General features: G+C 40.5%; 1 protein-coding gene across 5 annotated transcripts in view; it reads left to right on the top strand.

Moving 5' to 3' along the window:
• Positions 1 to 25,922, top strand: part of CWF19L2 (CWF19 like cell cycle control factor 2) — a 185,787-nt gene that overhangs the window by 67,673 nt on the left and 92,192 nt on the right. For all 5 annotated transcript variants that reach the window (XM_059179578.1, XM_059179577.1, XM_059179576.1 and 2 more), the window contains exons 10-12: positions 851 to 943; positions 19,806 to 19,919; positions 21,691 to 21,828. In XM_059179578.1, coding sequence (XP_059035561.1) covers positions 851 to 943; positions 19,806 to 19,919; positions 21,691 to 21,828 — 345 coding nt within the window. The remainder of the gene's footprint in view (positions 1 to 850; positions 944 to 19,805; positions 19,920 to 21,690; positions 21,829 to 25,922) is intronic.

Genomic DNA, 25,922 nt, shown 5'->3' with positions numbered 1-25,922 from the left:
AGTATTGTGCTGTCAGTATGACACCGTCCAATAAATAAAAGGTGGCCAAACAAGATACTTCTATTTTTATGAGTTTGTGTATCTTGCATATGCTGCTCTTTCTCTTTGAATCTGGTCTTTGGTAACACTGAATTTCAGCTCAACCCAGAGATTGGTAAGAGAGACAAACCAACAACAACAGTAATAATAGGAGAAAATAAAATTCGAGTTTTGAAAGCACAAAAGAATTAATTTGAAATAATGAAAGAGAACTCACCAAGTTAGGAACTTAATTTATGTTAAAAGAAGTGTTCCTTTGGTCATGGAACCACTGCAGTGGAGAATACTATTCTTTGCTTGTCACATACTTATGTTTGTTTAATTTATTTCTTTATGTGTCAGTTGTTTTATATAAATGTCTATAGACTTCCTAGAGTAAAAATGAAATATATTTGGGGTTCTTATTCAAATTACCCAGCAGTAAAGAAGGTAATATTTTAAATCTTGTTAAGGATTTCTTGTTACAATAACTGAAATTTTGAGTGTTGGATGTTTGTAATATTAAAAGAATTATAAAAATTTCATTCTTCAGGTTATGTGTTTTCTCAATGCCCATCTCTCCCCTAGAATATATGTCCTTGTAATTATTTACCTTCAAAGCGTAAACAAACGGCACAGATATTTGGGAAGTGTGGAACTGAGATAAATTCATTAAATTTGTTAAAAAGCAATGTACAAGGCTGTGAACTTCGGTTATGGCCACCTGGGTGTTCACTGTGCTCTTTTCCCTTCTGTTGTATAAATTTGAAGTATTTTACACTGAGGATTAAGCTATATGTGACACCAATTTTTCTTGTTTTTCCTTTTAAAGGAATTAGCAGAACAACTTAAAGCTCAGCTTGAAAAGGCAAATAAATTCAAAGAAACTGTAACAGAGAGATCATCAAAAGGATCTGCGGTGGAGGTAAGTAACGCAGGTTTGTTTGTAGGCGCGTCATCACTGTGTATACCGCTACTACCTGGTAGTGGTCATACTTTCATGTGAAATGTTTCTGTATCTGTGTCAGTGTGTTCATCTGTGTGTTTGCCTGTTTTGAAATGGATTTTCATAGGTATTGTCTCATGTTCAACCACTGTGTCCTGGTGGAAAAAAGCCCAAGCCAGAGACACTTGGTTTTATTTTGGACACTGCCATTTACTGATGCTTTGACTTCACAGAAAACACACTGGTCCTTAAATACTTTCTCTAGAGAATGAGAGACTTGAATTTGGTATCTGTTTCATATAAAACAAATTATTTTGTTCGAGGATTCATTCATCCATTTTTAAGTGAACAGAACCGATCAAAGCACCTGCCCACACGATGTTTCGTTTGGGAGGGGAGAAGCAACAGAGGATACACATAATAAATTCTCTAGCTTTCTAGAAAGGTAGTCACCCAGTGGAAGGCCAGTGGGGGTCTAGAGTGCCCAGTGTGCTGGTGGCTCTGAGGACACAGTCTTAATTGTGGTTGAAAAAGTGACATTGATGCAAAGATTGGAAGTATGACAGCGAATCTGTGTATCTGGGTGAAGAGCGCCCCGGGGCATGAGGAACAGAGGGTTCCAGACGATGGGAACATGCGTGATGTGTAGGAGGAACAACAAGGAGCCCAGTGCTCCCGGAGTGAAACAGATGAAAGATGGGGAAATAGAAGATCCAGGTTGGAGAGGCCATGGAAGGCCAGATCATGTGAAGCCTCAAAGTCAGGGTAAGGAAGTGGATTTTATTCTCAGTGAGAGGGCTTTGAAGGCTTTCCAGCAGAAGATCGATTTTGGCAGGACTGTCCTGCCTTCTTTGTTGAGCGTAGACAGAGGGAGCGTAAGAGCAGAAGCCGGAATCTAGAAAGGCTCCGGCAATAATCTCACAAAGAACGGTAATGGCTTTGTTCAAGATAGTAGCCCCAGAGGTGGTTAGAATTAGTTACGTCCTTATATGCACAAATGTTTCCTGTATGTGTTTTGAAAGGAAGAGTGGACAGGATTTTTATAGTGGTTTAGATGGGAGGGGTGTATGAGATACAGAGGCAAAGTGACTTCAAAATTTTTAGCCTGAGCAGCTGGGAGACTAGAGTGGTTGTTCTTGGAGGTATAGAAAGAGGGGGAGTCTGTTTTGGGGTGAAGAGAAGCAATTCTAGTTTAGATATAATTGAGTTTGGATGTCTTTTAGATGTGAAACAAGTGGAGATGTCAGGGAGACAGGTTGATGTTGGGAATCGGGAGAAGCCTGGTTGGAGATAGAAATTGGGGAGCTCTTGACATTAGAAACAGTATTTAAATCCATGGTTCTGCATGAAATTGGCACAGGAGGAAGATAGGAAAATGTGAAGGGCTGAATTGGGTGTATTACAGTGTTGAGAGTATTATAATGAGGTTTATAAGTGATTTTTAAAGGGTTGCTCTCAGAGATTAATTTATACAGTTTAATGTCTGCGTGTGAGGAGATGAGAATGTGTGAAGTCAAGTTGCATAGGGTTTTCTGCAAGCTGACATTACTGATGGCTTAGATCACAGTAGAGAATATGTATGTGAAATGGGCTGCTTTGATGATGTGCTAGCTCATGTTTTTAAAAAGTGTTTAACTTAAAATTTCTTACACAGATTAGAATGTTAAGAGTGAGACACTACGCGTAGAATTGTGGGACTCATGGAGGGTAGCTGAGCCTGAGGGCACGGCACTGTCTTCCACACTTCCGCCACACTTAGGTTTCCCTGCCTCCTTGTGGTCATGGTACTTCTCTCATCTAGCACTTCTGTGTGGTTTGTTTGTGCTAATTCTGTTAAATACTAGCTCTTCCTGTGGTGTGGCCTTCCACAGACCAGCCCTGTCGTCCGGCCTCACCTCCAAGGCTCTCAGACGTAACGTGCGTGTCTCTGACGCTTACACGTGCGGTTAATGATCTGTGCCACGTACCCCCTCTTGAGGCTGGCCCACTCTTCAGTTTGTTTTGCTTCCTTCTGAGGCCTTTTCTCTCCTCCTCTCAGAAAGTTGTAACCTATTCTTGTTTTGAAACTTCGAAGACCTTTAAAATATTCTCTCTGGGTTTTATCTTTTCACCTGGTAATATTTGTATTCTCATCATCATCCTGTAATCTATACCTGTTTCTTTCCTGACGCTTGTCACTTTGTATGAAGGGGTTCCAAGGCTGTAGCTGGACCTCAGAGGATTCTTGAAATTGAAAGCAATTCGAATGAGAGAATTGAAGCAGATCTTCTAAATAACTTTTTCTCCTGGAGGTTTAAGGCTATCATCGTACAGTAACTGACAGACTACATCTCATCCCTTGAGCATGTAACTTCATAACATTACTGATGTCTATGATTTTTTAGCCCCTCCTAGCTTTTGAGCAGTGGACCTCATAACCCAATGGGGTAGGACTGAAAGTTGTATTCCAGTAGTACAAAGTGGACTTTCCGTTTGTAAACTCTTTAGGAAACTGAATAGCCTTGAAGGTTCATCTAGAAAGATTTTTATTCTTAAGAATCTTTGACATTTTTGACAAAGAAAAATTTCTGTCCTCTCTGCAGAGGTGGTACACTTGCACATTTTGTTCATCTTTTACCAGACACACATGCAAAACAAGCCGTTACGTACAATTCTGAGAGAATTTCTGCTGCCAGGAAAGTCATTTATTCTCTCAAGGCCAGGATCTTGACTTAACTGCCTCTCAGAGTACTTCTGTTCAGAAATGAGAGTAGAATACAAAGTTGTTTGCTACCTTCCAGAAATTTCTTGACTTACTACAGGAAAATCTCGAGGTGCTTCTTATAAAAACTTTCCTCCTTGAGAGAAAATCCCGTTCCTAGACGTGTTGAACAGAGAGGAGCACGTTCATTCGGAGTTTGTGCTAGAAATGTTAGGTCTCTGACAAGGCAAATCTCTCAATTCAGCAATCTATGAATGTTGTTTTGGCTTTAGTGAAAAAAACCCATCAGCACTTGTAATTATTAGTTTGCTTATTTCTCTTCCCTTTTAGAGAGTGAACTACTTAGTGTTTAGGAGAAGTGTTTGTCTCAGTTCATATCTTGTGCCTTGAGTAGTGCATGACACATTGTAGACAACCAGGAAATACTTGAAGTGTTTATTGTATGAATGCCTTCAATATATTTTAGCACTTAGAGTTTTCTGCTGTAAATCTTTTTAAAATGTTTTTTTAAAAATTTATTTATTTGACAGAGATCACAAGTAGGTAGAGAGGCAAGCAGAGAGAGAGAGGAAGAGAAACAGGCTCCCTGCTGAGCGGAGAGTCCGATGCGGGGCTCGGTCACCAGGACCTTGGGATCATAACCCAAGCTGAAGGCAGAGGCTTTAACCTACTGAGCCACCCAGGCGCCCCTCTACTGTAAATCTTAAAAATGATCCGTGAACTCTGGCATCCTCTGGTCTGGCCTTCACACGAGTGTACTTCCTTATTGAAACAATCCCACTGCATGGTGTTTCCAACTTGTGATTGGACCCTGGGCGATGATTCTGGAAAACTACCCATTCTCTCTGTCAGGACAGATTATATCCTAATTCTTTTTTTTTTTTTTTTTTAAGGTTTTATTCATTTATTTGAGAGAGAGAGAGCACATGCAGGAGAAGGGGGAGGGTCATGGGGAAAAGCAGATTCCCCACTGAGCAGGGGAGCCCCGATGTGGGGCTCCATCCCAGGACTCTGGGATCATGACCTGAGCTGAAGGCAGATGCTTAACCAACTGAGCCACCCAGGCACCCCTGACTCCTAATTCTTTAATGTAAAAGATCCTAAACTGCTTTTCTGTAACTTCTACCTGTTAATAGGCCACAATAATCTAAGGGAATTCAACTCCGAATTCAGCTTACTGTTTGTGCCACCACAAATAGTGGCATGATGAACTAGGGATAGTGAACTAGTTATTGTGTGATGATGCAGCGGCTGTCACGTTTTGCTTGCATGGCTGGCAAAAAAGAGAAATATATTTTTATACTCCCTGGGCACCTCTGGGGGGAGGGTTTCATAGACATTCTCCTATAAGAAACTGAGGAATTAATGGAAGGCCTTAGAAGGCCTTGGAAAAACATTAACTAATGAATAATTAAAGAAACAGACTCATTTGTAGCATTTCGTAATAAAGTCAGGTCCACTATTGCCAATAGTAGTTTCACCATGCTTGACCTTAACACTGTCTTTTCATGCTGATTCTTGAATGCATTGTGAGGACCCTGTAAAACAGTTGCTGTGATTCCCAGAGTATGTGTGCACCTACACTGTTTTACTGTGTTTTGGCATTCCTATCTCTGCAACTGATCCTCATAAGCATAGAAAAAGAGAAAGAAAATTACAACATTAAAATAATTGTCGTATTGATTGTTTGCCTTTCATTTTTTTTTTTAAAGATTTTATTTATTTGACAGACAGAGATCACAAGTAGGCAGAGAGGCAGGCAGATAGAGAGTGAGAGAAGGAAGCAGGCTCCCTGCTGAGCAGAGAGCCCGACGTGGGACTCGATCCCAGGACCCTGAGATCATGACCTGAGCTGAAGGCAGCGGCTTAACCCACTGAGCCACCCAGGTGCCCTGTTTGCCTTTCATTTTTAAGCAGTGAGTTGGGCCTTTATTCAACAAACATTTTTCAGTTCCTTCTTTGCAGAAGTCACTTGGGTTCTCACTTTTCTAAGTCGAGTATTTTTTCAATCTAAATATACATTTTAGCCTTGCTTTATGCCACTGCTTGGCATGTTAGGTTACCGTAGGTGTGCTTCCTGGATGGTGTAGCCTTTCCTGCCAAGAAGAGGAGCACAGAGATGTTCTCTCCCTTTGGTCATTTAGCTAGTTTCTTCCCTAGCAAGCAAAACAGGTCCCGGGCTCTCCCTATTTGTATACCGTTCTACTTCTTTCCTTACCATCCCCGAAGTATCTCATTTCTGTGGTCTGCAATTAGAAATATTACCTGTGCTACTAGAAGGTTTCTTTCTTTAAATAAACTATTTCTTTTTTTTTTTTTTAAGATTTTATTTGTTTATTTGACAGACAGAGATCATAGGTAGACAGAGAGGCTGGCAGACAGAGAGAGAGAGGGAAGCAGGCTCCCTGCTGAGCAGAGAGCCCGATGCGGGACTCGATCCCAGGACCCTGAAATCATGACCTGAGCCGAAGGCAGCTGCTTAACCCATTGAGCCACCCAGGTGCCCAAATAAACTATTTCTAAGGTCAACATTTTCAGCTAAATTAAAGCCAAACAATTTTATAGATGATACATAAATACAAACACATTTTATAGTAACATGGAATCTTACATCTGTTCACTCTGATTGTATCTTGCATCAAATTCTTGATGAAATAGTGTCGGTGTTACCTGAGTAAATATTTCTAACTCTGTTGTTTGCTTTTCTTATTTGTCCCATCAACTCTGTATGCCTGTCAGCTCTTTGTCACCGTCATCTGGACCTCCGAGTGGCTTTCCCACCAGGCCCACTGCCTTTGCACAAAGCATTTCCTTTGTACAGAATATTCTTCTTTGCCTGTATTCCCTCAGTTACCACCTTTCATCCTTTAGATCTTAACTCAGACATCACACTTTCCTTTGGAAAGCATTCTCTGTGTAAAGAAAACTTACGAATAAGGTCAGTTATACGAATATGTAATTACTACCCTGATGGCACTCCAGAGGAGAGGTATGGGAAGGTGGGGGCCACGAAGAGGGCCCCGTGCAATCTGGGCATCCAGAGACTGTTTTGAGGCTGTAGCCATTGCTTTTGGATCTTATTACCATGTTTGTAACTTTGCCAAAGGAAAAGCTTTTCTCTTTATGACAGCTCTCCATAAGACTTATTTCAGAGCCACAGCCGTCATCTCCAGCATGGCTGCTTAGTATCGTCCTGGGTGTGAGTGATGACCCACCACTCTAGTCACCGAATAGGAAACACCTGCTTGAATGACTTGTTGGCCATATTTAATCGTTAATGACATCTGGGGTAGGATTTTTTTTTTTTTTAATTGTTTTGTGAAGAGTATTCTCTCAAATATAATAATTTAGGACAACTTGTAATTATCTTGGATAGTTATGATTGTATATGTATCATATTGAATTTTGGTGTGAAGAATACTCTTGTGGACTCTTTAAAGTTGTGAATCAGGACCCTCCAGTGGTTACTGAAGCTATCACTAGTTAGTTGTTTCCTTGGAGAAAGAAGAAGGACCCAGGAGCAACCTCTTTCTTCCATCAGTTCCCCTCTGTTCCTCAGATGCTCATCAGTCCACTATCATCAGTGTTCCATTTCTTTCTCTGTTATATAATTACATTTAAGGGAAAAATGAAATGCTACTGCATATGGGCAAAGGTGAGTCCCAAGACGTCCATGTTCTCCTGAAGGGATTCATTCTAATACATTGTTTTCTGGAATTCTGGGGGGAGGGCTTGGAAGAATGAGGTCACGGATTGATACTGGATATTTGCAATTTAAGGGTACAATTTTAAGTGAAATAAATCAACCCCGAAGTAATTTTATCCTTATATGTATTTAAAAATTATCTTGCCTGTATTGTAGTATGCATAACATGTTAGTTACAAGAAGTCACATTTAATGTGCTTTTAGGAAAGCTAAAAATAAAGGTTTTTTTGGTTTTGTTTTTTTTGTTTTAAGTGCTGTTTTCTCATTTGGGAGTGATCATTTTATTGAGGGGTTTCACGGAAAGGTTAAAGAGCTTGTAGGCCAGTGAGATCAGACGTACTTGGCCCAGCTGTGATCTCCCCAGCTTTATAGTTGCTGAAAACAAAATGCAATTTTCAGTTCTGTAGTGCAAAGTAAGTACACACATACCGAACATGTTCTGAGTAGAATAATTGTAGTAGACAGTTGCTAATAAAGATTTATGAGGAAGAGAAAGTAAAATTAGTTGAGTGGAACTAAACACACTCAAAAAAGGAAACAAAACAAAACACTTGAAATTATATCATACTGAATCATAGAAGTTTATGGTATTTGTTACATTCCTGTCTACCCAGAAATACCCAGTATATCATCCATGTGTAATTCTCCGAATTAAATCTAAATATTAAGTGATAAAATATACTTTGGTTTAGAAATCTGTGCCATTGGAGCATTATAGGATATATATTTTTTAAGATTTTATTTATTTATTTGACAGAGATCACACGTAGGCAGAGAGGCAGGCAGAGAGGGGAGGAAGCAGGCTCCCTGCTGAGCAGAGAGCCCGATGCGGGGCTCGATCCCAGGACTCCGGGATCGGGATTGTTAACCTGAGCCGAAGGCAGAGGCTTTAACCCATTGAGCCACCCAGGCACCCCAAGGATATGTTTAATAAAGAATTATTACCTTAAGGAAACCACTTTGCTTCTAATTCCTTTAATAATATTTTTTACTTAGGTTCTGTTTCTAAGGTTATTTCATTAAATTTTAAGATATAATTTTATTTTTCAGGACCGTGATATTAATTGATGTGTATAGTTTTACAACTGCTGCTGATATTAATAGTAACAGGTGATATTTTTCGAGGGCACGCTATATGCCAGGACGTGTTTTAATCATTTATTTATGGAAATTTATTTAGTTCTCATTAAAATTCTATGAAGTCATTAATCTTCATTTTTTAAATAAATTGAATGCAGGATAATGAGGGTCTCAGTTAAGTTTTAGTTTGGCGGCAAGAAATGAGGTCAGGTATGTGTGTGCAATTTACAATTATTTTAAGTAAATAAAAATTATTTAAAATAATTCCGTTGATGTAGATTGATGAACTGATTTTTGAAATATAAAAAGAAAATCTTACCTGGGTGTTGAAACTGATTTCACATGTGACAGTCATGCAAGCTCAAACACAAAAATTTAAGGTTCCTGGAAATGCTCACACAATTAAATAGAAAATTCCCTTTACAATAGGATATGGGCTTTGAAAATAAAGTATGTGTTTCTTTTTATTCTTAGGTGACATTTAATGATAATATGTAACCTTTGTAGAAATGTGGAAAATGCAAAAAAACATAAAGGATAAAGTCAATCACCCTAAATCCTACCACTCAGGGATTATACACTGATAATATATTTTAAAGTATTTCCCTCCAGATTTCCTTCCTTCCCCCCTCTCTCCCTTCCTCCCTTCCATCCTTCCTTCCTTCCTTCCTTCCTAATAACATGTTAAATATTTTTGCACAATGACAAAGCAATGGAAAAGAGACCAAAAAATCAGCATTTAAAAAATATTTTTGATGTTTCAAGTCTCTGTCCATTGTAACTATGAAAGCACATGCATAATTTTACATAATTATAGCCATTTTTTATTCTGCTTTTCTCTACTCATTCTGTCAGTGGATGTGATGCATAAACAATGAATCTTGGAACACTGGAAAAAGAAAATAAAGTTAAAAAAATACAAAAAAACAAGACAAAACCCAGCATTTTTCCATGCTGCAGTTATTTATTATTAAATGAAATTGTAATCCTATCAGCATATTTTGTGTCCCAATAATACAATTTCTAAAATTTATTTTTAGGAAGGGAAACTGAAGAAATTCACAATGACCCATTTCTCCCTGCAAATTTGCCTGCAAAAAAAAAAAAAAAAAAAAAATCACATTTCTCTTAGCAGTTATTTAAAACTTTTGCCATTCTCCCCAGATTCCCTCTTCTAGTTTCAGTATTCACTTTGCTTCCTACTTGATGATTGGGAAAATAGAGATTTTAAGGTTGAATGTTTTCAGTGTCTGTCTGTTGTCCCTGTCTCCAGAAAATTAGTTTTTCTGCAGCTGTCATCTGGCAGTGGGAATAGTGTTTTCATTTCCTCGAAGGACAAGGGTTTTTTTTTTTTTTTTTTTTTTTTTTTAAGATTTTGTCTATTTATTTGACAGAGATCACAAGTAGACAGAGGCAGAGGGTAAGCAGGCTCCCCACTGAGCAGAGAGCCCGAAACAGGGCTCGATCCCAGGACCCTGGGATCATGACCTGAGCTGAAGGCAGAGGCTTTAACCCACTGAGCCACCTGGACACCCCAAAGGACATGTTCTTAACCAGTACTCTGATCTCATTCTTTTTCTAGCCTCTAGAAACAGTTTTCCCCGTCTCCTGTATGGAATCTTTAATTTCTCTGTTGGCTGCTTTCTCATTACTTGCAAGTACACTTAAGTTGCTATGTCTGTAAAACAAACAAATAAACAGCTTTCTATTTCCTTAGCAACTTGACTGTCCTCCTCCGGCAAACCAGGGGCGAAGGAGCATGGGTGAGGGTGCCAAGGTGAGGGGGAGACAGTGTGATCTGAGGACGGCGCATTGTTCTGAATGGCTGCGGAGTGAGGTGTGAGTGTGGGAGGAGGAAGGGCTCGGATAGGTAGGCAAGGATCAAACCTCTGTTCTCATCATGGCTGTATTTCTTACTTTCATGGTTCTACTTAACGTCTCTTGTTGGATGATTGGTAACGTCAGCTCTGCACTCTAGGCTGAGCTTTGAACTGGTGTTTTCAGTTGTCTGCCTGACTTTTAAGGGTATCCTTTAACTTCAGAATGTATAAAACTATCCCCTTTACATACATAATTTCTTCTTCTCTTTTTAAAAGAACTTTAAAATTTAAATTCAGTTTAATTAACATATGCAGTATTATTAGTTTCAGAGGTAGAGATCAGTGATTCATCAGTTGCATGTGACCCCCAGTGCTCATCACGTCACGCGCCCTCCTTCATGCCCATTACCCAGGACCCCATCCTCCCCACCACCCCCGCCTCCAGCAACCCTTAGTTTGTTCCTTAGGGTTAAGAGTCTCTTATGGTTTGTCTCCTTCTCTGTTTTTCTCTTATTTTATTTTTCCTTTCCTTTCCCTGTGTTCATCTGCTTTGTTTCTTAAATTCCGCATATGAGTGAAGTCATATGGTATTTGTCTTTCTCTGACTGATTTATTTCACTTAGCATAATACCTTCTAGTTCCATCCAGGTTGTTGGAAATGGCAAGATTTCATTTTTTGATGGCTGAGTATATTCCATGGTATATATATAGACCACGTCTTCTTTATCCATTCTTCTGCTCATGGACAACTAGGTTCTTGCCATAGTTTGGCTATTGTGGACATTGCTGCTGTAAACATTGGGGTGCACGTGCCCCTTTGGATCACTACATTTGTATCTTTAGGGTAAATACCTAGTAGTGCAATTGCTGGGTCATAGGGTAGCTCTATTTTCAACTTTTTGAGGAACCTTCATGCTGTTTTCCAGAGTGGTTGCACCAGCTTGCATTCCCACCAGCAATGGAGGAGGGTTCCCCTTTCTCTACATCCTCACCAGCCTCTGTCCTTTCCTGACTGGTTGATTTTAGCCATTCTGACTGGTGTGAGGTGGTATCTCACTGTGGTTTTGATTTGTATTTCCCTGATGCCGAGTGATGTGGAGCACTTTTCATGTGTCTGTTGGCCATCTGGATGTCTTCACTGGAGCAATGTCTGTTCATGTTGTAAGTTTCCTTCTCTTGCATGCTTATCCCGCTGTTTTTCTGAGTTAAAAACCCTGGAGAAGTCCTTACTTCCTTCTCCCAGCAGCGCACTCCAGTTCCACTGGTTCCACTGAGTAGTATTGTCTTACTGGCCTTGCCTCCTGCACATACCTCGTCCTGTCACCCCGTTGTCTCTTGCTTAGAGTGTCACAGTCACATCCTATGTGCTCTCCTCCCTTTGCTCACCAGTGTCCTTTAAATGGCCACCAGCTTTCATCTAAGTGCAGTGTGGGAGAGTCGGAAGAATCCTGCATTTGGGCAGTAAAAACCTCAGGTCATGTCTGTTCTTATTTGCTCCTTTAGCCAAGGTGGTTATCTAGAGGCAAGAGCCTTTGAAATATTTTTGAGAAGTTTAAAATGTTACATAAATTTAAAATTTGTCTGGAACATGAACATGCCTTTTTTTAGGAATCTTTCATCAGTACTGGGTATTCGTGCTTTGTTGGGGTTGTTTTCTTTGCTTCTTAACCCTTTACCATTTTACCTTTCTTTCCAAAGATCCAGTTCACTTGTACCCAAGAACACATCTCTTTCTCCATCTTGTGTGACCTAGTCCCACTGGGTTTATATTTTATTTTACTTAATAGTCCACTATAGATTTTTGTATGAACTCCCTGTTTCCTTTCTCTCCCCCTCTCCCTGCCATTTAATTTATGAATTCCTTAACACCTGGAACTGTATCTTGTTCATCGTATTAGACACATTCATGCTGTTGGATTTTATAATGACAGAAGTGGTTCTGAGTGGTAGGAGTTCATTGATCAAATGGAATGAAATGAAACAATATTTTTCAAAAATGAAAAGTCTGCAGTGTCTTTGATTTAATTTTATGCCAATTATGGAGCTATCTTTTCTGATTGCCTACAGTTTCACCCCGAAGTATCATAAATACATTAAATCAACAGTTACAGTTGGGCTTGGTTGTTGAATCCTTAATCAAGTACTCAGCCCTTCTCAGGAGTGTGCAGACTTTCATTTTGGTGAAAGAAATTTTTTGTAATTGAAAAACATATCACCAGTTACAGGAGCATTGCCAGCTTACCTTTTCTTTTAGAAAGTCAGTGTTTACCAAATATCATTTTTATTAACTCATTTTATTAGAGAAATGGAGTAATAGAAATAGCATGTGGGATTTTTTTTGTCTTTTTTTTCCTTCAGTGTTCCAAGATTCATTGTTTCTGCACCACACCCAGTGCTCCATGCAGTCCGTGCCTGCCTTAGTACCCACCAGCGGGTTCACCCATCCCCCCACCCCCACCCCTCCAAAACCCTCAGTTTGTTTCTCAGAGTCCACAGTCTCTCATGGGATTTTAAAGCCAAAGATTGAGAGTTGAGGCTGGAGCTTCATCGTTTACTGTATGTGATCCTTAGTATCCTTCCTATTAAATTGGGCTTAATGATGCCTGTGTTGTAAGGTTCTTGAAATTAAATGATGTATTTCAGAACTTTATAAAATTATACAAACATTAATTTCTATTTGGAAAAGTTGTCTCTGTTTGCTTTAAATAGGAAAAATAGAAGACAATTTTTAGATTTCATTGCAGCTGCTGGTATATTAACTAACCTATGTTGTCCTTAAATGTATGTATTTCATAAGTCTCAAAATAACAAACGTTTTATTTTATATCTTTTTTTTTTTTAAGATTTTATTTATTTATTTGACAGACAGAGAGAGATCACAGTAGGCAGAGAGACAGGCAGAGAGAGGGAGGAGGAAGCAGGCTCCCCGCTGAGCAGAGAGCCCGATGCAGGGCTTAATTCCAGGACCCTGAGACCATGACCTGAGCTGAAGGCAGAGGCTTAACCACTGAGCCAACCAGGCGCCCCTTTTATTTTATATCTTAAAGAACTCTATTATTTTAGTGTGGAGAGAGTCCAGAATGTCTGTTAACATTTAAAACATTTCTTAATCCCCTTTCTTCCTCTTATCCCTCCCCACCTTGGCAAATGCTGAAAGAAGCCTGGTTAAAAATAAAACGTAAAGTCACGTGTTTTTTCATGGGTAGCTTCATATGTAGGACTACAGAGAAGCTATGATGAAAGGCGGAAAGGACACTGAAAAATTGAATTGCCTTTCATATTATGCCAGTGCCAGATATTATACTGGTTCTAGAAAATATCTGTTAACAAAATTAAAATCGTTCGTAGCTAAATGTGTCTCCAAATAATACACTTTTGAAATTGTGACGTAAACTGTAGTCTAGCATTAGTTTTTACCTAGAGTTTTTTTAATAATGATCCTTTACAGTAATCTTTAATTTTCTCAAGCTTGTACACATTTAGAAGCCATCCTACCAGCAGCTTTATGGCAAAGAGGTTAGGCAGGTCATTATAATACTAATTAATGGTATGTCAATTATTATGCCAATAAATAATGTGCTTTTATTCTGATCCTAGAGCATGCTCTAGAAGAATCCCAGTATTGACGGGGGTAAGGGGGCTTGAGGAGCTGAAAGGCTGTGGTCCTGGTGTACATTTTCCGTTTGTGCTGGGCCATCTCTTCTGTTCTGAATAGCAATGTTGATGTGGAGTTTCCTAGGGGTCCTCACAACCTAACATGTTTGGAAAATCAAGGGGCAGCATTTCCGAGTGCTCCGACCCGAGGTTAGTGCTTTGAGGCCTTCACTCTGTATGAAAACAGCAATCACAGACCAAATAAAAGAGAGATGTGGAAGAGATGTAACAGGCTCAAAAGTAAAGATACACTTCCCTGAACTGAATGGAATTATGAACCAGTGAGGATCCGGGATTGTAGGGATCTAAGTCCAAAGAGAGGCAGAGCAGCTGGGAACTGAGTTCCTCTGAGGCGATGGGAATGAAATTCCCTCACGCAGCCTCTCCCTGTCGCATCCCAGTTTGCAGGCTCCCTGAGAAAAGAGTCTGGAAAAGGCCTTGAGTACTTAGGGCTGTAGCTCCTAGGCAATTATGAGGCTGGGAGGTGTTTTAGATGGAAGAAGGCAGACATGGTCTTGCAGTCGTGACTTGGACGACGTGAAACAGCCCCAGGCTCACAAGGCGAGACCAGGAATCCTCATGGACTGAGTGGAGACACTGTCAAAGCTACCATTCACTGAAGGCTGAGAGGAGGTGGAGAGGCAGGAGGGAGGAGACAGACCCTCCTGGTCAAGCTTGCACACTCGCGTGCCAGAAAACATAGGAAAAAATAATTGGGATGTAAACATTCATTGCCAGTGAATTGAAAATGCCGGCATAGTCTCAGAGGGACTGTAAGCATGTTTAGTAGCTTTGGTTCTGAAAATGGAATAATATTCTAAAGAAAAGGTGAAACAATGGTAGATGAATATGAAGAATAATAGTATCCCAGGAATTTTAGAGATGGGGGGGTAAATCCTAGGTAAGACTCCATCAGATCAAGAAAGGGTTAGAGACATGAAAGAGAATTGAAAAGCTTAAGCTCATATTTATTGATCACTCACTTTATTCCTAGGCATTGTTTTAAATAACATATATGTATTAATTTCATCCTGAAAATACCTCAGCTATTTTGTTTATTTTTATGAATTCAGAAATGGTTCTGTGATGGGGCAGCGTAGGCACCTGGGCACTCTGGCCCCAGAACTCACCCCAGCATGCCGGGCGCCAGGAACCCGGTGCAGAAGAGAGAGAAAACATGTTGAAGAGTAGGTAATGAAATTACTAAAGTATAAACTAAAAGTGAACAAATACCCTTGAGCCAGGACATACGTGTTGGTGGATGGAAAGCAGCCCCGTGTCGAGTCCCCTTACTACCTTGGCTGGGAACTTGTGTGTAGCAAATAGCCTGCTCTCCGTGGACATAATTAGAGATACAGTAGGGGTTGTTTAAAAATCATTAAAATACTGTGAACTATCATAACTGCTTATTTGTTGACATTTTAAGATAGAAACATGTTCTGTGGCCTTCAGTGATGACAGACTCACAGAATGCCAACTGGTGGGAAAATCTGATGTAGTGGAAGACTTCCTTTATGTGAAAGGTGCCACAAATGGCTTTCAGGCAGATGTTTAGAATGTTTAAACACCAGCTTTGAAGCAAAGTGATGTAGGCTTTTTCCTTTCCTTTTCTTTCTAATCGGTGTGTTATACCCAAATAATGCTGGAAGGCCAGTGGGAAAGGAAGGCAATGTCTTGAGCCCTTCTCAGACCATCATCTCTGTCCTGAAGGCACCCACTTTAAATTCTGGGCTCCTTCTTCTGGCTTGGTTGTTTCATGTATTTTTCTGTATTGTCTGGTTTGTAACCGTGCCAGGTTATACTTGGGTTTTCATGGTGGCCGTTGTGGCCAGCAATGGATGTCAGGCCTATGTCAACAAAATGAAAGGGCCCTGGGTCCCCATTCTCTTCCCTCCCTGTTACCACCGGGATCTGTTGGTGATGCATTTGCAAGTTTTTATCCTGCTTGTGCTCAGGTAATAGAGCATTAAATGATTTTGAATTAGTTTTATCATCTGAAGAATAACATAGATCAAGGGTGGCAGACTTTGTCTCTACAGACCCAGTAGTAAACATAGGCTTCGTGGGCTTTCCAGTGACTCAGAGACATGGCCTCGAAGCTGTCATCGGGTAAAAGCAGCCACAGACCACAGAGAGACAAGTGAGCATGGCTCTGTTCCGGTCCAACGTTGTGGACATGGAAATGAGAATTGCATTTAATTTTATTCCTCATGAAATATGGCATTCTTTTGATTTTTCCCTCAGCTATTTAATAATGTAAAACCCTCTTTAGCTTGTGGGCCAGACAAGCAGAGGCAGCAGGCTAGATTTGGCCTGCGGGCCTTCGTGTGCGGATCCTGTTGTAGGTCCTTAAATAAGCCCCATGTTCTGGACTAATGGAGTAGCATATGTGGAAATTGCTCCTATTTCTGTCTCAGGGACCCAAAGTGGGAAAAGGGGGTGTTCCTCGGCATGCCCCAGGAACAGGATGTAGAAAAGCACAGAGAAGAGGAGCATAGCTGGGAGTTTGGTGGGTTGGTGGTGGGAGAGGAGTCAGTCTGTCCGAGGCACCAGTTCATTAATCCCGTCTATCAGGCCCATTGGTTTTCACCGCGCTGCCGGGTACGGTAGATACTGGCTAGCACCTAGCTTGGTCTTCCGCCTGGATAAGTGGCAAAGACAGAGAATTGTAGATAGACAAATACTGAAAAAATTATGGTCTAGCAATACAAACATGCCTAAAATTATTTAGGAAGTAAAAAAGGACAGTAAGTTTACGAAAACCGTGAACAGCTAGAGAAAAAGTGAATTTGAAGAAGGCTATAGTATTTGAATTTGAAGGCCTTACATAGTATCTTAAGGTGCTTGGCCTTTATCTCACAGTCTAGTACAGTGTTTCTCAGACTGTGCTAGAGGATCAGAGTGGTTTTGTTTGTTTGTTTGTTTGTTTTCTTAAAGATTTTATTTATTTGACAGACGGAGCTCACAAATAGGCAGAGAAACAGGCAGAGAGAGAGGAGGAATCAGGCTCCCGGCTGAGCAGAGAGCCTGATTCGGGGCTTGATCTCAGGACCCCGGGATCAAGACCTGAGCCGAAGGCAGAGGCCTTAACCCACTGAGCCACCCAGGCACCCCGATCAGAGTGTTGTTTTTTTTTTTTTATGTCAGAGTGGGTCTTTTTTTTTTTTTTTTTTTTTTTTGGAATGAGAGAAAATATTTGCAAATGACAGTACAGACAAAAGGCTGATATCCAAGATCTATAAAGAACTTCTCGGGGTGCCTGGGTGGCTGAGTGGTTTAAAGCGTCTGTCTTCAGCTCAGGTCATGATCCCAGGGTCCTGGGATCGAGCCCCACATCGGGCTCTCTGCTCAGCAGGGAGCCTGCTTTCCTTCCTCTCTCTGCCTACTTGTGATCTGTCTCTGTCAAACAAACAAACAAACAAACAAAATTCTCAAACTCAGCACACACAAAACAGATAATCATATCAAAAAATGGGCAGAAGATATGAACAGACACTTCTCCAATAAGACATACAAATGGCTATCAGACACATGAAAAAATGTTCATCATCACTAGCCATTAGGGAGATTCAAATTAAAACCACATTGAGATAGCACCTTACACCAGTTAGAATGGCCAAAATTAGCAAGACAGGAAACAATGTGTGTTGGAGAGGTTGTAGAGAAAGGGGAAACCTCTTATACTGTTGGTGGAAATGCAAGTTGGTGTAGCCACTTTGGAGAACAGTGTGGAGATTCCTCAAGAAATTAAAAATAGAGCTTCCCTATGACCCTGTAATTGCACTACTGGGTATTTACCCCAAAGATACAGATGTAGTGAAAAGAGTGTGTTTTTTTGTTCTTTTTTTGTTTGTTTGATTTTTGCTTTTCGATTTTCCAGCCCATCATGAACTAATAGTTTTGTAAAACACAGTGAAAATTATAGAAAAATGAAATAAAGGTATTCTAAAATATAGGTCAAAATTTTAAGTTAGATTGAACCAACATAATTACTGTTGAAGATTGCTGTAAAAGTTTGTAAACACTTGGTTTTTGTACCTAATTCATTATGGACTGATAACAAATATATCATGGCGGGTAATTCTCAGACTGGCACTGGTCTGTGGGCTATACTTTGAAAGGTACTGATCTCTCCTGAGTAATATGGGGTCCCTGCAAGTTTTTCAGTGAAGAATGACATAATTACATTTGTATTTAGCATAATGAATCTTTTGTCAGTACGAGTGACAGTTATGCAGGCTAGAAACCAAGGAACCCTTGGAGTCATCAGTACTTGGAGTATAGCTTGAGATGGAGGAGAGAGTGAAGTTGACTCTCTTTATGCTGACTAATGCATGTAGAGAATAATTCATTCACTCAGTACATGGGCTGTACACTTCTTGTTGGCAGGGACTATACTTCTTTTAGTAACTACACAAGTTAGGTACTTCTTAGAGTATTTAATGGATGAATGGGTCAGAGAGAGGTAAAGCAGAACCAGGAATGAGTAGAGGATTTAGAAAACTGGAAAAAGAAGAGTTTCAGGCTGAAAATATAATAAACGGAATCAAAAACTTCCAGTAAAGGAAGATGATGATTGATAAGTATGTATTAGATTTAGTAATTTGAAAGTCCTTAGGGAGATCACCTTTAGCAATCTGATAAACTTAGATAAAAAATAAAGTGTTGCCCATCTCTGTTACCCAGTAAGAGAACAATGAGAGATACCCTTTAAAATATGACATATTAACTGTTAACTAATTGAAAAAGGAAAGTAGTGATAGTAGTATTTTGTGTGACTGTAAGATCAATAATTGATATCTATTTTTTTATTCCATCTCAACAGGGGAACTAAATCTCTATTAAATGGAATTGAAATTGATTTTTAATAATTGATTCTGATATGAGAAGAAAGCTGAAGTGTGAATAATTTGCTTGGATTTGTTTCAAACTGCTTTTTAATAAAGTAGATATCTAATATTTTTTGTGATTCTTTGTTAGAACCTTTCCAATAACATTCATTTTCCTCATAGGATAAAGTATAATCATACTCTGTATTGTAGCAGGGATGTATTTGGCTGACAGTTTGTAGGAAAAAGATCATGGATTGAAAGCAAGTGGGATATAATTTCTGAAAAATCATAGAAGTGGAAAGCATTTTAGGGCTATTAATGGAATGAATAGAAGTTGTGTGGAGTATCATTATAGCAGCTAAGTTAGCAAGTTTGTTGTTTCCATTTTGTTGCTTTATTTCTTTTTGTTTTCTTCTTCTTCTTCTTCTTCTTTTTTTTTTTTTAAAGAGCATGTGTGTGCTTGAGCAGTGGTGAGGTGGGAGTAGGGGAAGGGCAGAGGAAGAGAGAGAATCTTTATAAGGTTCCAAACCCAGCATGGAGCCTGAGTCTGGACTTGATCTCATGACCCTGAGATCATGACCTGAGCTAACATCAAGAGTCAGGCACTTAACCCACTGAGCTACCCAAGCACCCCTCATTGCTTTATTTCTTATAATCAGGGTTTAGTAGCATCTTTAAATTGAAGAAACATGGGTTAAACATGACATATGCTGCATAAATTATGGGCACTCCCATACAATGCCTGTATAAATATTGGTACTTAGTCATCTTTTAATAGTGTCTAGATGGAAATGTTACTTTAAGTTTGCTTCTGTGATTGCTTTAAAAAAAAATAACAAAATGAACCTTGGATCCCCTTCCCACCTTTTCTCTGAAGAGATCATGATCATTTTACATTACATGGGTAATGAATTTCCAGGAGACTGAAGATAATCTATAATTACCTGTGAAAGCTAGAGTCCTTTTTATGCTTTTTTTTGATTACTAAATTTAAATATTCAGTACTTTCCACAATAATTTCAAAAGTTATCTCTAAATCTTTTCATAGAAGGAAGACCAAGAAGTGATCCTGGTCAAAACAGATCAGTCTGGGCGAGTGTGGCCTGTGCACACACCAGGAAAACCTCTGGACTCTAAAGCAGGAAGAAGGAAGAGACAGATGGTATGCTTAACATAGGTCTTTGTGTATTAATTCAGAATTCCTCTCTCCTCATTGGCTTTCTTTGTGTCAGACTACTTCAGAATATTTTCTGAAATGTAGGTTTATAATACAAACATTAGAAGGTAGAAAATTATATTATTACTTTTATTCCTGGGTATATCCCTTTGCATTTTACAAAATGCAGTCTGATTCAGTTATGGTTTTCCAATAACTGTGAATGAACATCGAATGTTTAAGGCAATTTTAATTTTTTTGGAGGGGAGGGGTGTAGGGAGAGAGAGAGAGAATCTGAAGCAGGAGGTATGTTCATACCGGAGCCTGATGTGGGGCTCCATCTCACAACCCTAAGATCATAACCTGAGCCGAAATCAAGTCATATGCTTAACTGACAGAGCCACCCAGGTGCCCTGGGAATTTTAATTTTGTGTACATCTTTTTGCCATTGTTTCTAGCTTCTTTTTACATATTTAACGTAGGTCTTAGGGAAGATCTTGTGCTAGCTAATTTGAGCTGTAGTGATGGGGTATCAGTACACAGTAATGTCTTAATTATGTAGTTGCTGTGATCCTTTATAAACCTTATTTTCTTTTCCATTTCCCAGCTCTATCAGTTAGTTTTTAGCACTACCTTGAGGCTCTTGAGATGGTAAAACCAATATATTCAGTTTTCTCAAGTTGGAATTTTTGTTTTGCATTTGGAATATCATACAAGGGGTAATTGGGCCCACAGAAGATTTGCTCATTCATAATTTTTTGTCAGATGTTTATTATTTGCCTGTTGATTGCCTACACTGCTGGGAATAGTAATTCATTCAGCAAATAGAGTGGATGGATCCTTCTTCTGATGAAATGGGGGGAATTTGGCGTTTGGAATGGAGATGTAGCAAGACAATAGTAAAAGGTTGGATTCCACGAAAGGACAGAACTGGCTAGGGAGTCACAGATGTGATGCCAGATGACAAGGGGGCCTTCGGAGCTGCCTCCAACTGAGCAGTGTAGGTAGAGGGGTAAAGAGGGCAGAAGCCACATTCGTTCAGGGTTGAGCTTTATCTTTTGAATATATGAAAGGTTGAGAGAGGGCCAGAAAGCCAAGGTCTGGAGCCAGGGAGCTACTGAAGTCATGGAATATGAGGTTTAGGCTAGTGATTTCGGGAAGAGTAATGTTGGGAAGAAATACTGAAAATGTGGTTCCAAAGATCTCAGAGAGGTTGAAGAACAGGTTTTATTTCGATGAGGGAATGTGAGAATAAGGGAACGTAAGGGAGATTGGACTTGAGAAGAAATAAACAGCACTTTCTTTTCCACATGTCAGTGGAACCAGCTACTGGGAAAACCCAGGACTGATTTAGATGAGAATCAGAATATTAGCTTTGTTTCTGGTAGAGCTGTATGAAATGGATTTGCTAGTACTTTGTTTTCAGTATGCTTACTCGATCTCCGGATGACGACAGATTTCCCTCCATGGGGCTAGGAATTGTTACTACAAGAAGAGCAAACAGGAGAGAAAAAGGGATAAAACATTTCTGGCTTTTCCCTCACCCCAGAAATCAGTGTCATACTTCCATCGTGGAGAAGAGAAGAGCAATGGGACAGAAACAGGGAGTGGTACTCTACTGGAAATCCTTCTGACAGGAAGCACATAGAATAGGGATAAACTGGAAGGAAAGATTGTGGTATGTAGTGGGGGTTTTACAATTAATATCAGATTTACACATAATTAAAAATACTTTAGAGTCCCATGTTTTCATGAAATAATGTTCATTTTCTCATAGGCTTCAACTCATGAAGAAAAAGAAAGGGTTAGATACTTTCATGATGATGATAATCTCAGCCTAAATGATTTGGTCAAGAATGAAAAGATGGGAACAGCAGAAAATCAAAACAAGCTTTTTATGAAGATAGCATCTAAGGTAAGACCATTCATAGAATACCTTCCAATTTTGAGAAGCTGGTTACACCCATCTAGCAATGATCTATTTTTCAGAGAGCTGATTCTTTCTGCTTTTGATTTATTTTATTAAACCAAGTCCTTTATAAGACATACCAGGAACATATATTTTGAAATTGACTGGGAAATACATATTTGGAATTTATCTTATTTTTATTTATTTATTTTTATTTTTATTTTTTTAAAAAGATTTTTATTTATTTATCGGTGGGGGGAGAGAGTGAGCACAGGCAGACAGAATGGCAGGCAGAGGCAGAGGGAGAAGCAAGCTCCCTGCCGAGCAAGGAGCCCGATGTGGGACTCGATCCCAGGACGCTGGGATCATGACCTGAGCCGAAGGCAGCTGCTTAACCAACTGAGCCACCCAGGCGTCCCTTTATCTTGTTTTTAAATAGAGATTCTGGTTTGGCTTTTTATGTATACCATGACAAAATTGTGTATTTGAGCTATCATTTAAGGGGAAGCTTTGGGCCAGAGTTTCGTGTTAATGTTCTTTCACTTCTTCATAGTTACATCACAAGAAGCATGTTTGAAGTAACATAGATCACAGAGGAAACATCTTAGAATGATGTAATATCTATTTATTTGAAAATTTGTATTTATATTTCATATTTATATGAAAATGTGTGTTAGTACCCTATTATGGTTAGCAGGAGTAGTTTCTATTTCGAATAGTGTTCTTAGTTGCAGTCCCTTCCAAACAGTACCACTGGCCTTTTTATGAAAGGACCTATCTGAACTCAGCTGTGTAAGGGTTGACTGTGCTGGGGTTGCAGCTCACCGTCTGGATTTGCAGACCAAGCTTTTCTAGAATGCAGCTGTCCACATTTGTTTACCTATTGTCTAAGGTGTTTTCACCCTACAGTGGCTGAGTTGAGTAGTTGTGATGGAAACCATATGGCCCACAAAGCTGAGATATTTGAAGTAATTTGCCTATGCCTGCTTTGGGATACCAGTGGTTACTTTTTGGTGATGGGAGTTTGAACTCACTGTCTGACATATAGGGGCAAGATTTTTTTTTACTGTATGCTTTTTTAGACCTTTTTTTCCAAACTGTGTGAATATATTGCCTGGTGAAAATTTTAACAATGAAAACTAGAATAAAGGTAACCAAGCTGTCTGTGTGTATGTGTATGTTAGGAGAAGTAAAACAAACTTGATTTTAAATAGACATGATCATTCTTCCCATCACCAAGAATTGTATGGGATCTTAAATTTAACCCATAGGATCATTTTACTTCTCTTTATTTGGAGAGAAAGACTAGAAGTCTCTTAGGGTCTGGAAATTCAATGCAGAAAGAAGGATGTATTTTTTTTAAATATTTTATTTATTTATTTGACAGAGAGAGAGAGAGCACAGGTAGGCAGAGCAGCAGCCAGAGAGAAAGGGGGGAAGCAGGGAGACTGATGCAGGGCTGGATCCCAGGACCCTGGGATCATGACCTGAGCTGAAGGCAGACGCTTAACAACTGAGCCAACCAGGCACCCTCAGAAGGATATATTTTTATGAAGGTTCTTTTTAGAAACAGGACACACAATTTTATGTGCAACTCGGAGTTATTTCGTTTTAGTGATCTGAGTGTAGTCAGTTCAGGTTGATATACAAGATTAAAAAAACCTTGTTGTAAATTGTAGTAATCATGTACTACTTCACGTGTTCACTGGACACCTAATTTTTGCTAGATGGATATAATTCTTGGTGCTGTGAGCAGGGACCCGGTTAAGTCAAAGTTCTTCCCCTCAAGGAGCTCATATTTCTAGTGGATGAGATAGAAAGTGAACAAATGCACAATATAAAATATTATATAACAGATATCATACAAAATAGAAAATCTTGCTGTAGGAAGTAAAGCAAAATGGAAGGAGGTAGGCTGGTGCTTCAGCGGAGTGTTGACGGGAGGCCTCTCTGGAGGTGCGGTTCTGCAGCCTGTGAACAGAGTCAGGGAGCGGTCCATGCGAGTATCGGGGAGAACATTCACATGGAAGAAACCGCAAACGCAGAGGATCTGAAGCGGAGGTGAGCTCGAGGAGCATGAGAAGACAACAGGGGGATGTGTGAGACTGGGACAGCGGGAAGGGACAGGGGAGTAGAAGAAGAGGTGGAAGACGTAGCAGGACTCCCGTCTTGTGAGGTTTCACAGGCCACGGTGTGGGAGCTTGTGGCTTTGTGTAAGCGGTGGGTGCTGTAAGCGATCTGGAAGGTTCGGACTGGGACAGTGTCACGATCTGGTTTATGTTCTGTAGTTGTCCCCCAGTTCTCGTATACCCTGTTCTGTTTTTCTCAGTCTTTGTTTTCTCTGCTTTCTGACTGTGGAAGTTTCTCTTGTCATGCTCAGGCTCCGAGCTTCCTTCCTCAGCCGTGTCTGGTCTGCTCATAAGGCCGTCAAGAGCACGCTTCATTTCTGCTGGGTTTGGTCTCTGCAGGTTCTTCGTGCCTCAGATCCCATCTCCCTGCTTACGTCGTTCCTCTGTTACTGAGGAGCCAACACCTGGGCCTGTGGGCTTCACCAGCGCTTCTGGTTTCCTGCCTGGCTTCGTGGGGAGGGGCTGGCTGGGGTGGGCTGCAGTGCCGTGCCCCTTGCTTCGGTGGGCCAGGCTGTGATGAAACCCCCGCAGGTGACGCTCCGGCTGGACCATCCCTCCTGAGGGCCGACCTTGTTAGGAAGAGCAGAGCGCTCTCCTGCCTGTCGCAATGTTGTGCGTCTGGTCTTCTGTCTCTGGTCTTCGCTGTGAGGACCTGGTTGAGTGCCTAGAGGTCAGACTCACAGAATTGTGGGGACTTTTCCTAGGACCAGGTGCTGCGGAGTGTTTAACTTTCGGACTTCTCTGCACTGTCCACACTGAGCCTCTGGCACGAGGTCAGTCACAGGTTAGATTTTCCTGCCCAGGCGCTGTTTCCCACACAGATCGACTATAATTCTCTGTACCCACCGGGCTGTCTCCCTGATTCTGGGGTGGTCGTTTCTTGAGAGATTTAAGAAGAGTTGTTGATTTTTTTCATTTTGTTCTGCTTTGTATAGAGGGGCAGCTTCTCAACCCTTTGAATGCCAGATTGGAACCTGCTGGTTTATTTTAGAAAGTATTTTTCTGGCAGCTCTTCTGAGAAGATAATGTAGAGGCAGGAGTGGAAGTAAGGGAGCACTTTAGGAGGGGCATTTCTCTCATTCACATTGAGCCTTGGATTAGGGCGATAAACTGCTGAGCAGTGTAGGATTTGGGGCAGTGATGATGCTATTGATTGAAATAGAAAACCTTGTGGGGGACACGTTTCACTGGAGGGAGGAGATCAAGTATACTGTGACAGGCGTGTGCGATCAAGTATACTGTGATAGGCTTGTGCAATATGAAATGCCCATTAGCCACTCACATGGTGGTAAGGAGTGACTGCCATGGGGCTCTGGTAGATGTTGGCGCTCTCATATAGATTTGGGTGCTGTTCAGTTTAAATGTATTTAGGGGCACCTGGGTGGCTCAGTCGGTTGAGCATCTGCCTTCGGCTCAGGTCATGATCCCAGGGTCCTGGGATCGAGCCCCACATCAGGCTCCATGCTCAGTGGGGAGCCTGCTCCTCCATCTGCCTCTGCCCCTCCCCCTGCTTGTATTCTCTCTCTCTCTCTCTCAAATGAATAAATAAAAAATCTTTAAAAAACATGTTTAAAGCTCTGGGGCTTAAGAAGTTATTAATGATGTGGGTCTGAAGAATGAGCTCTTGAGCACTGTCTGGAAGGGGACAAAAAGGGTTCAACAGATGAGATTGAGAAGGAGCAGTCAGTGAGGCAGAGGGAAGACCGAGGGTGTGGTTTCAGAAACGAGAGAAGACAGGAAGGAGCTTGTCAGTGACTGTCTCAGTTGCTTTTGAGAGGCTGAGGAAGATCTTTGAGGGTGGACAAGTGACCATCGGATTCGGCATTGTGGAGATTTCTGGCGACGCTCTTAGGTGTGGATTCCTTGGTCTGGTAAGGAGGAAAGTGTGATTATCATGGTTCAAGAGTGAGTGTGAGGACAGTCGCGAGGAGCTGTCCTTACAGAGGAGCTGGGTGCTGCCCGCCATCATGG

The sequence above is a fragment of the Mustela lutreola genome, chromosome 1, assembly GCF_030435805.1.
Source record: "Mustela lutreola isolate mMusLut2 chromosome 1, mMusLut2.pri, whole genome shotgun sequence".
Lineage (NCBI taxonomy): Eukaryota > Metazoa > Chordata > Mammalia > Carnivora > Mustelidae > Mustela > Mustela lutreola.
Note: the sequence above shows the minus strand (reverse complement) of the source record. Positions and strands in the feature narration are given on the sequence as shown.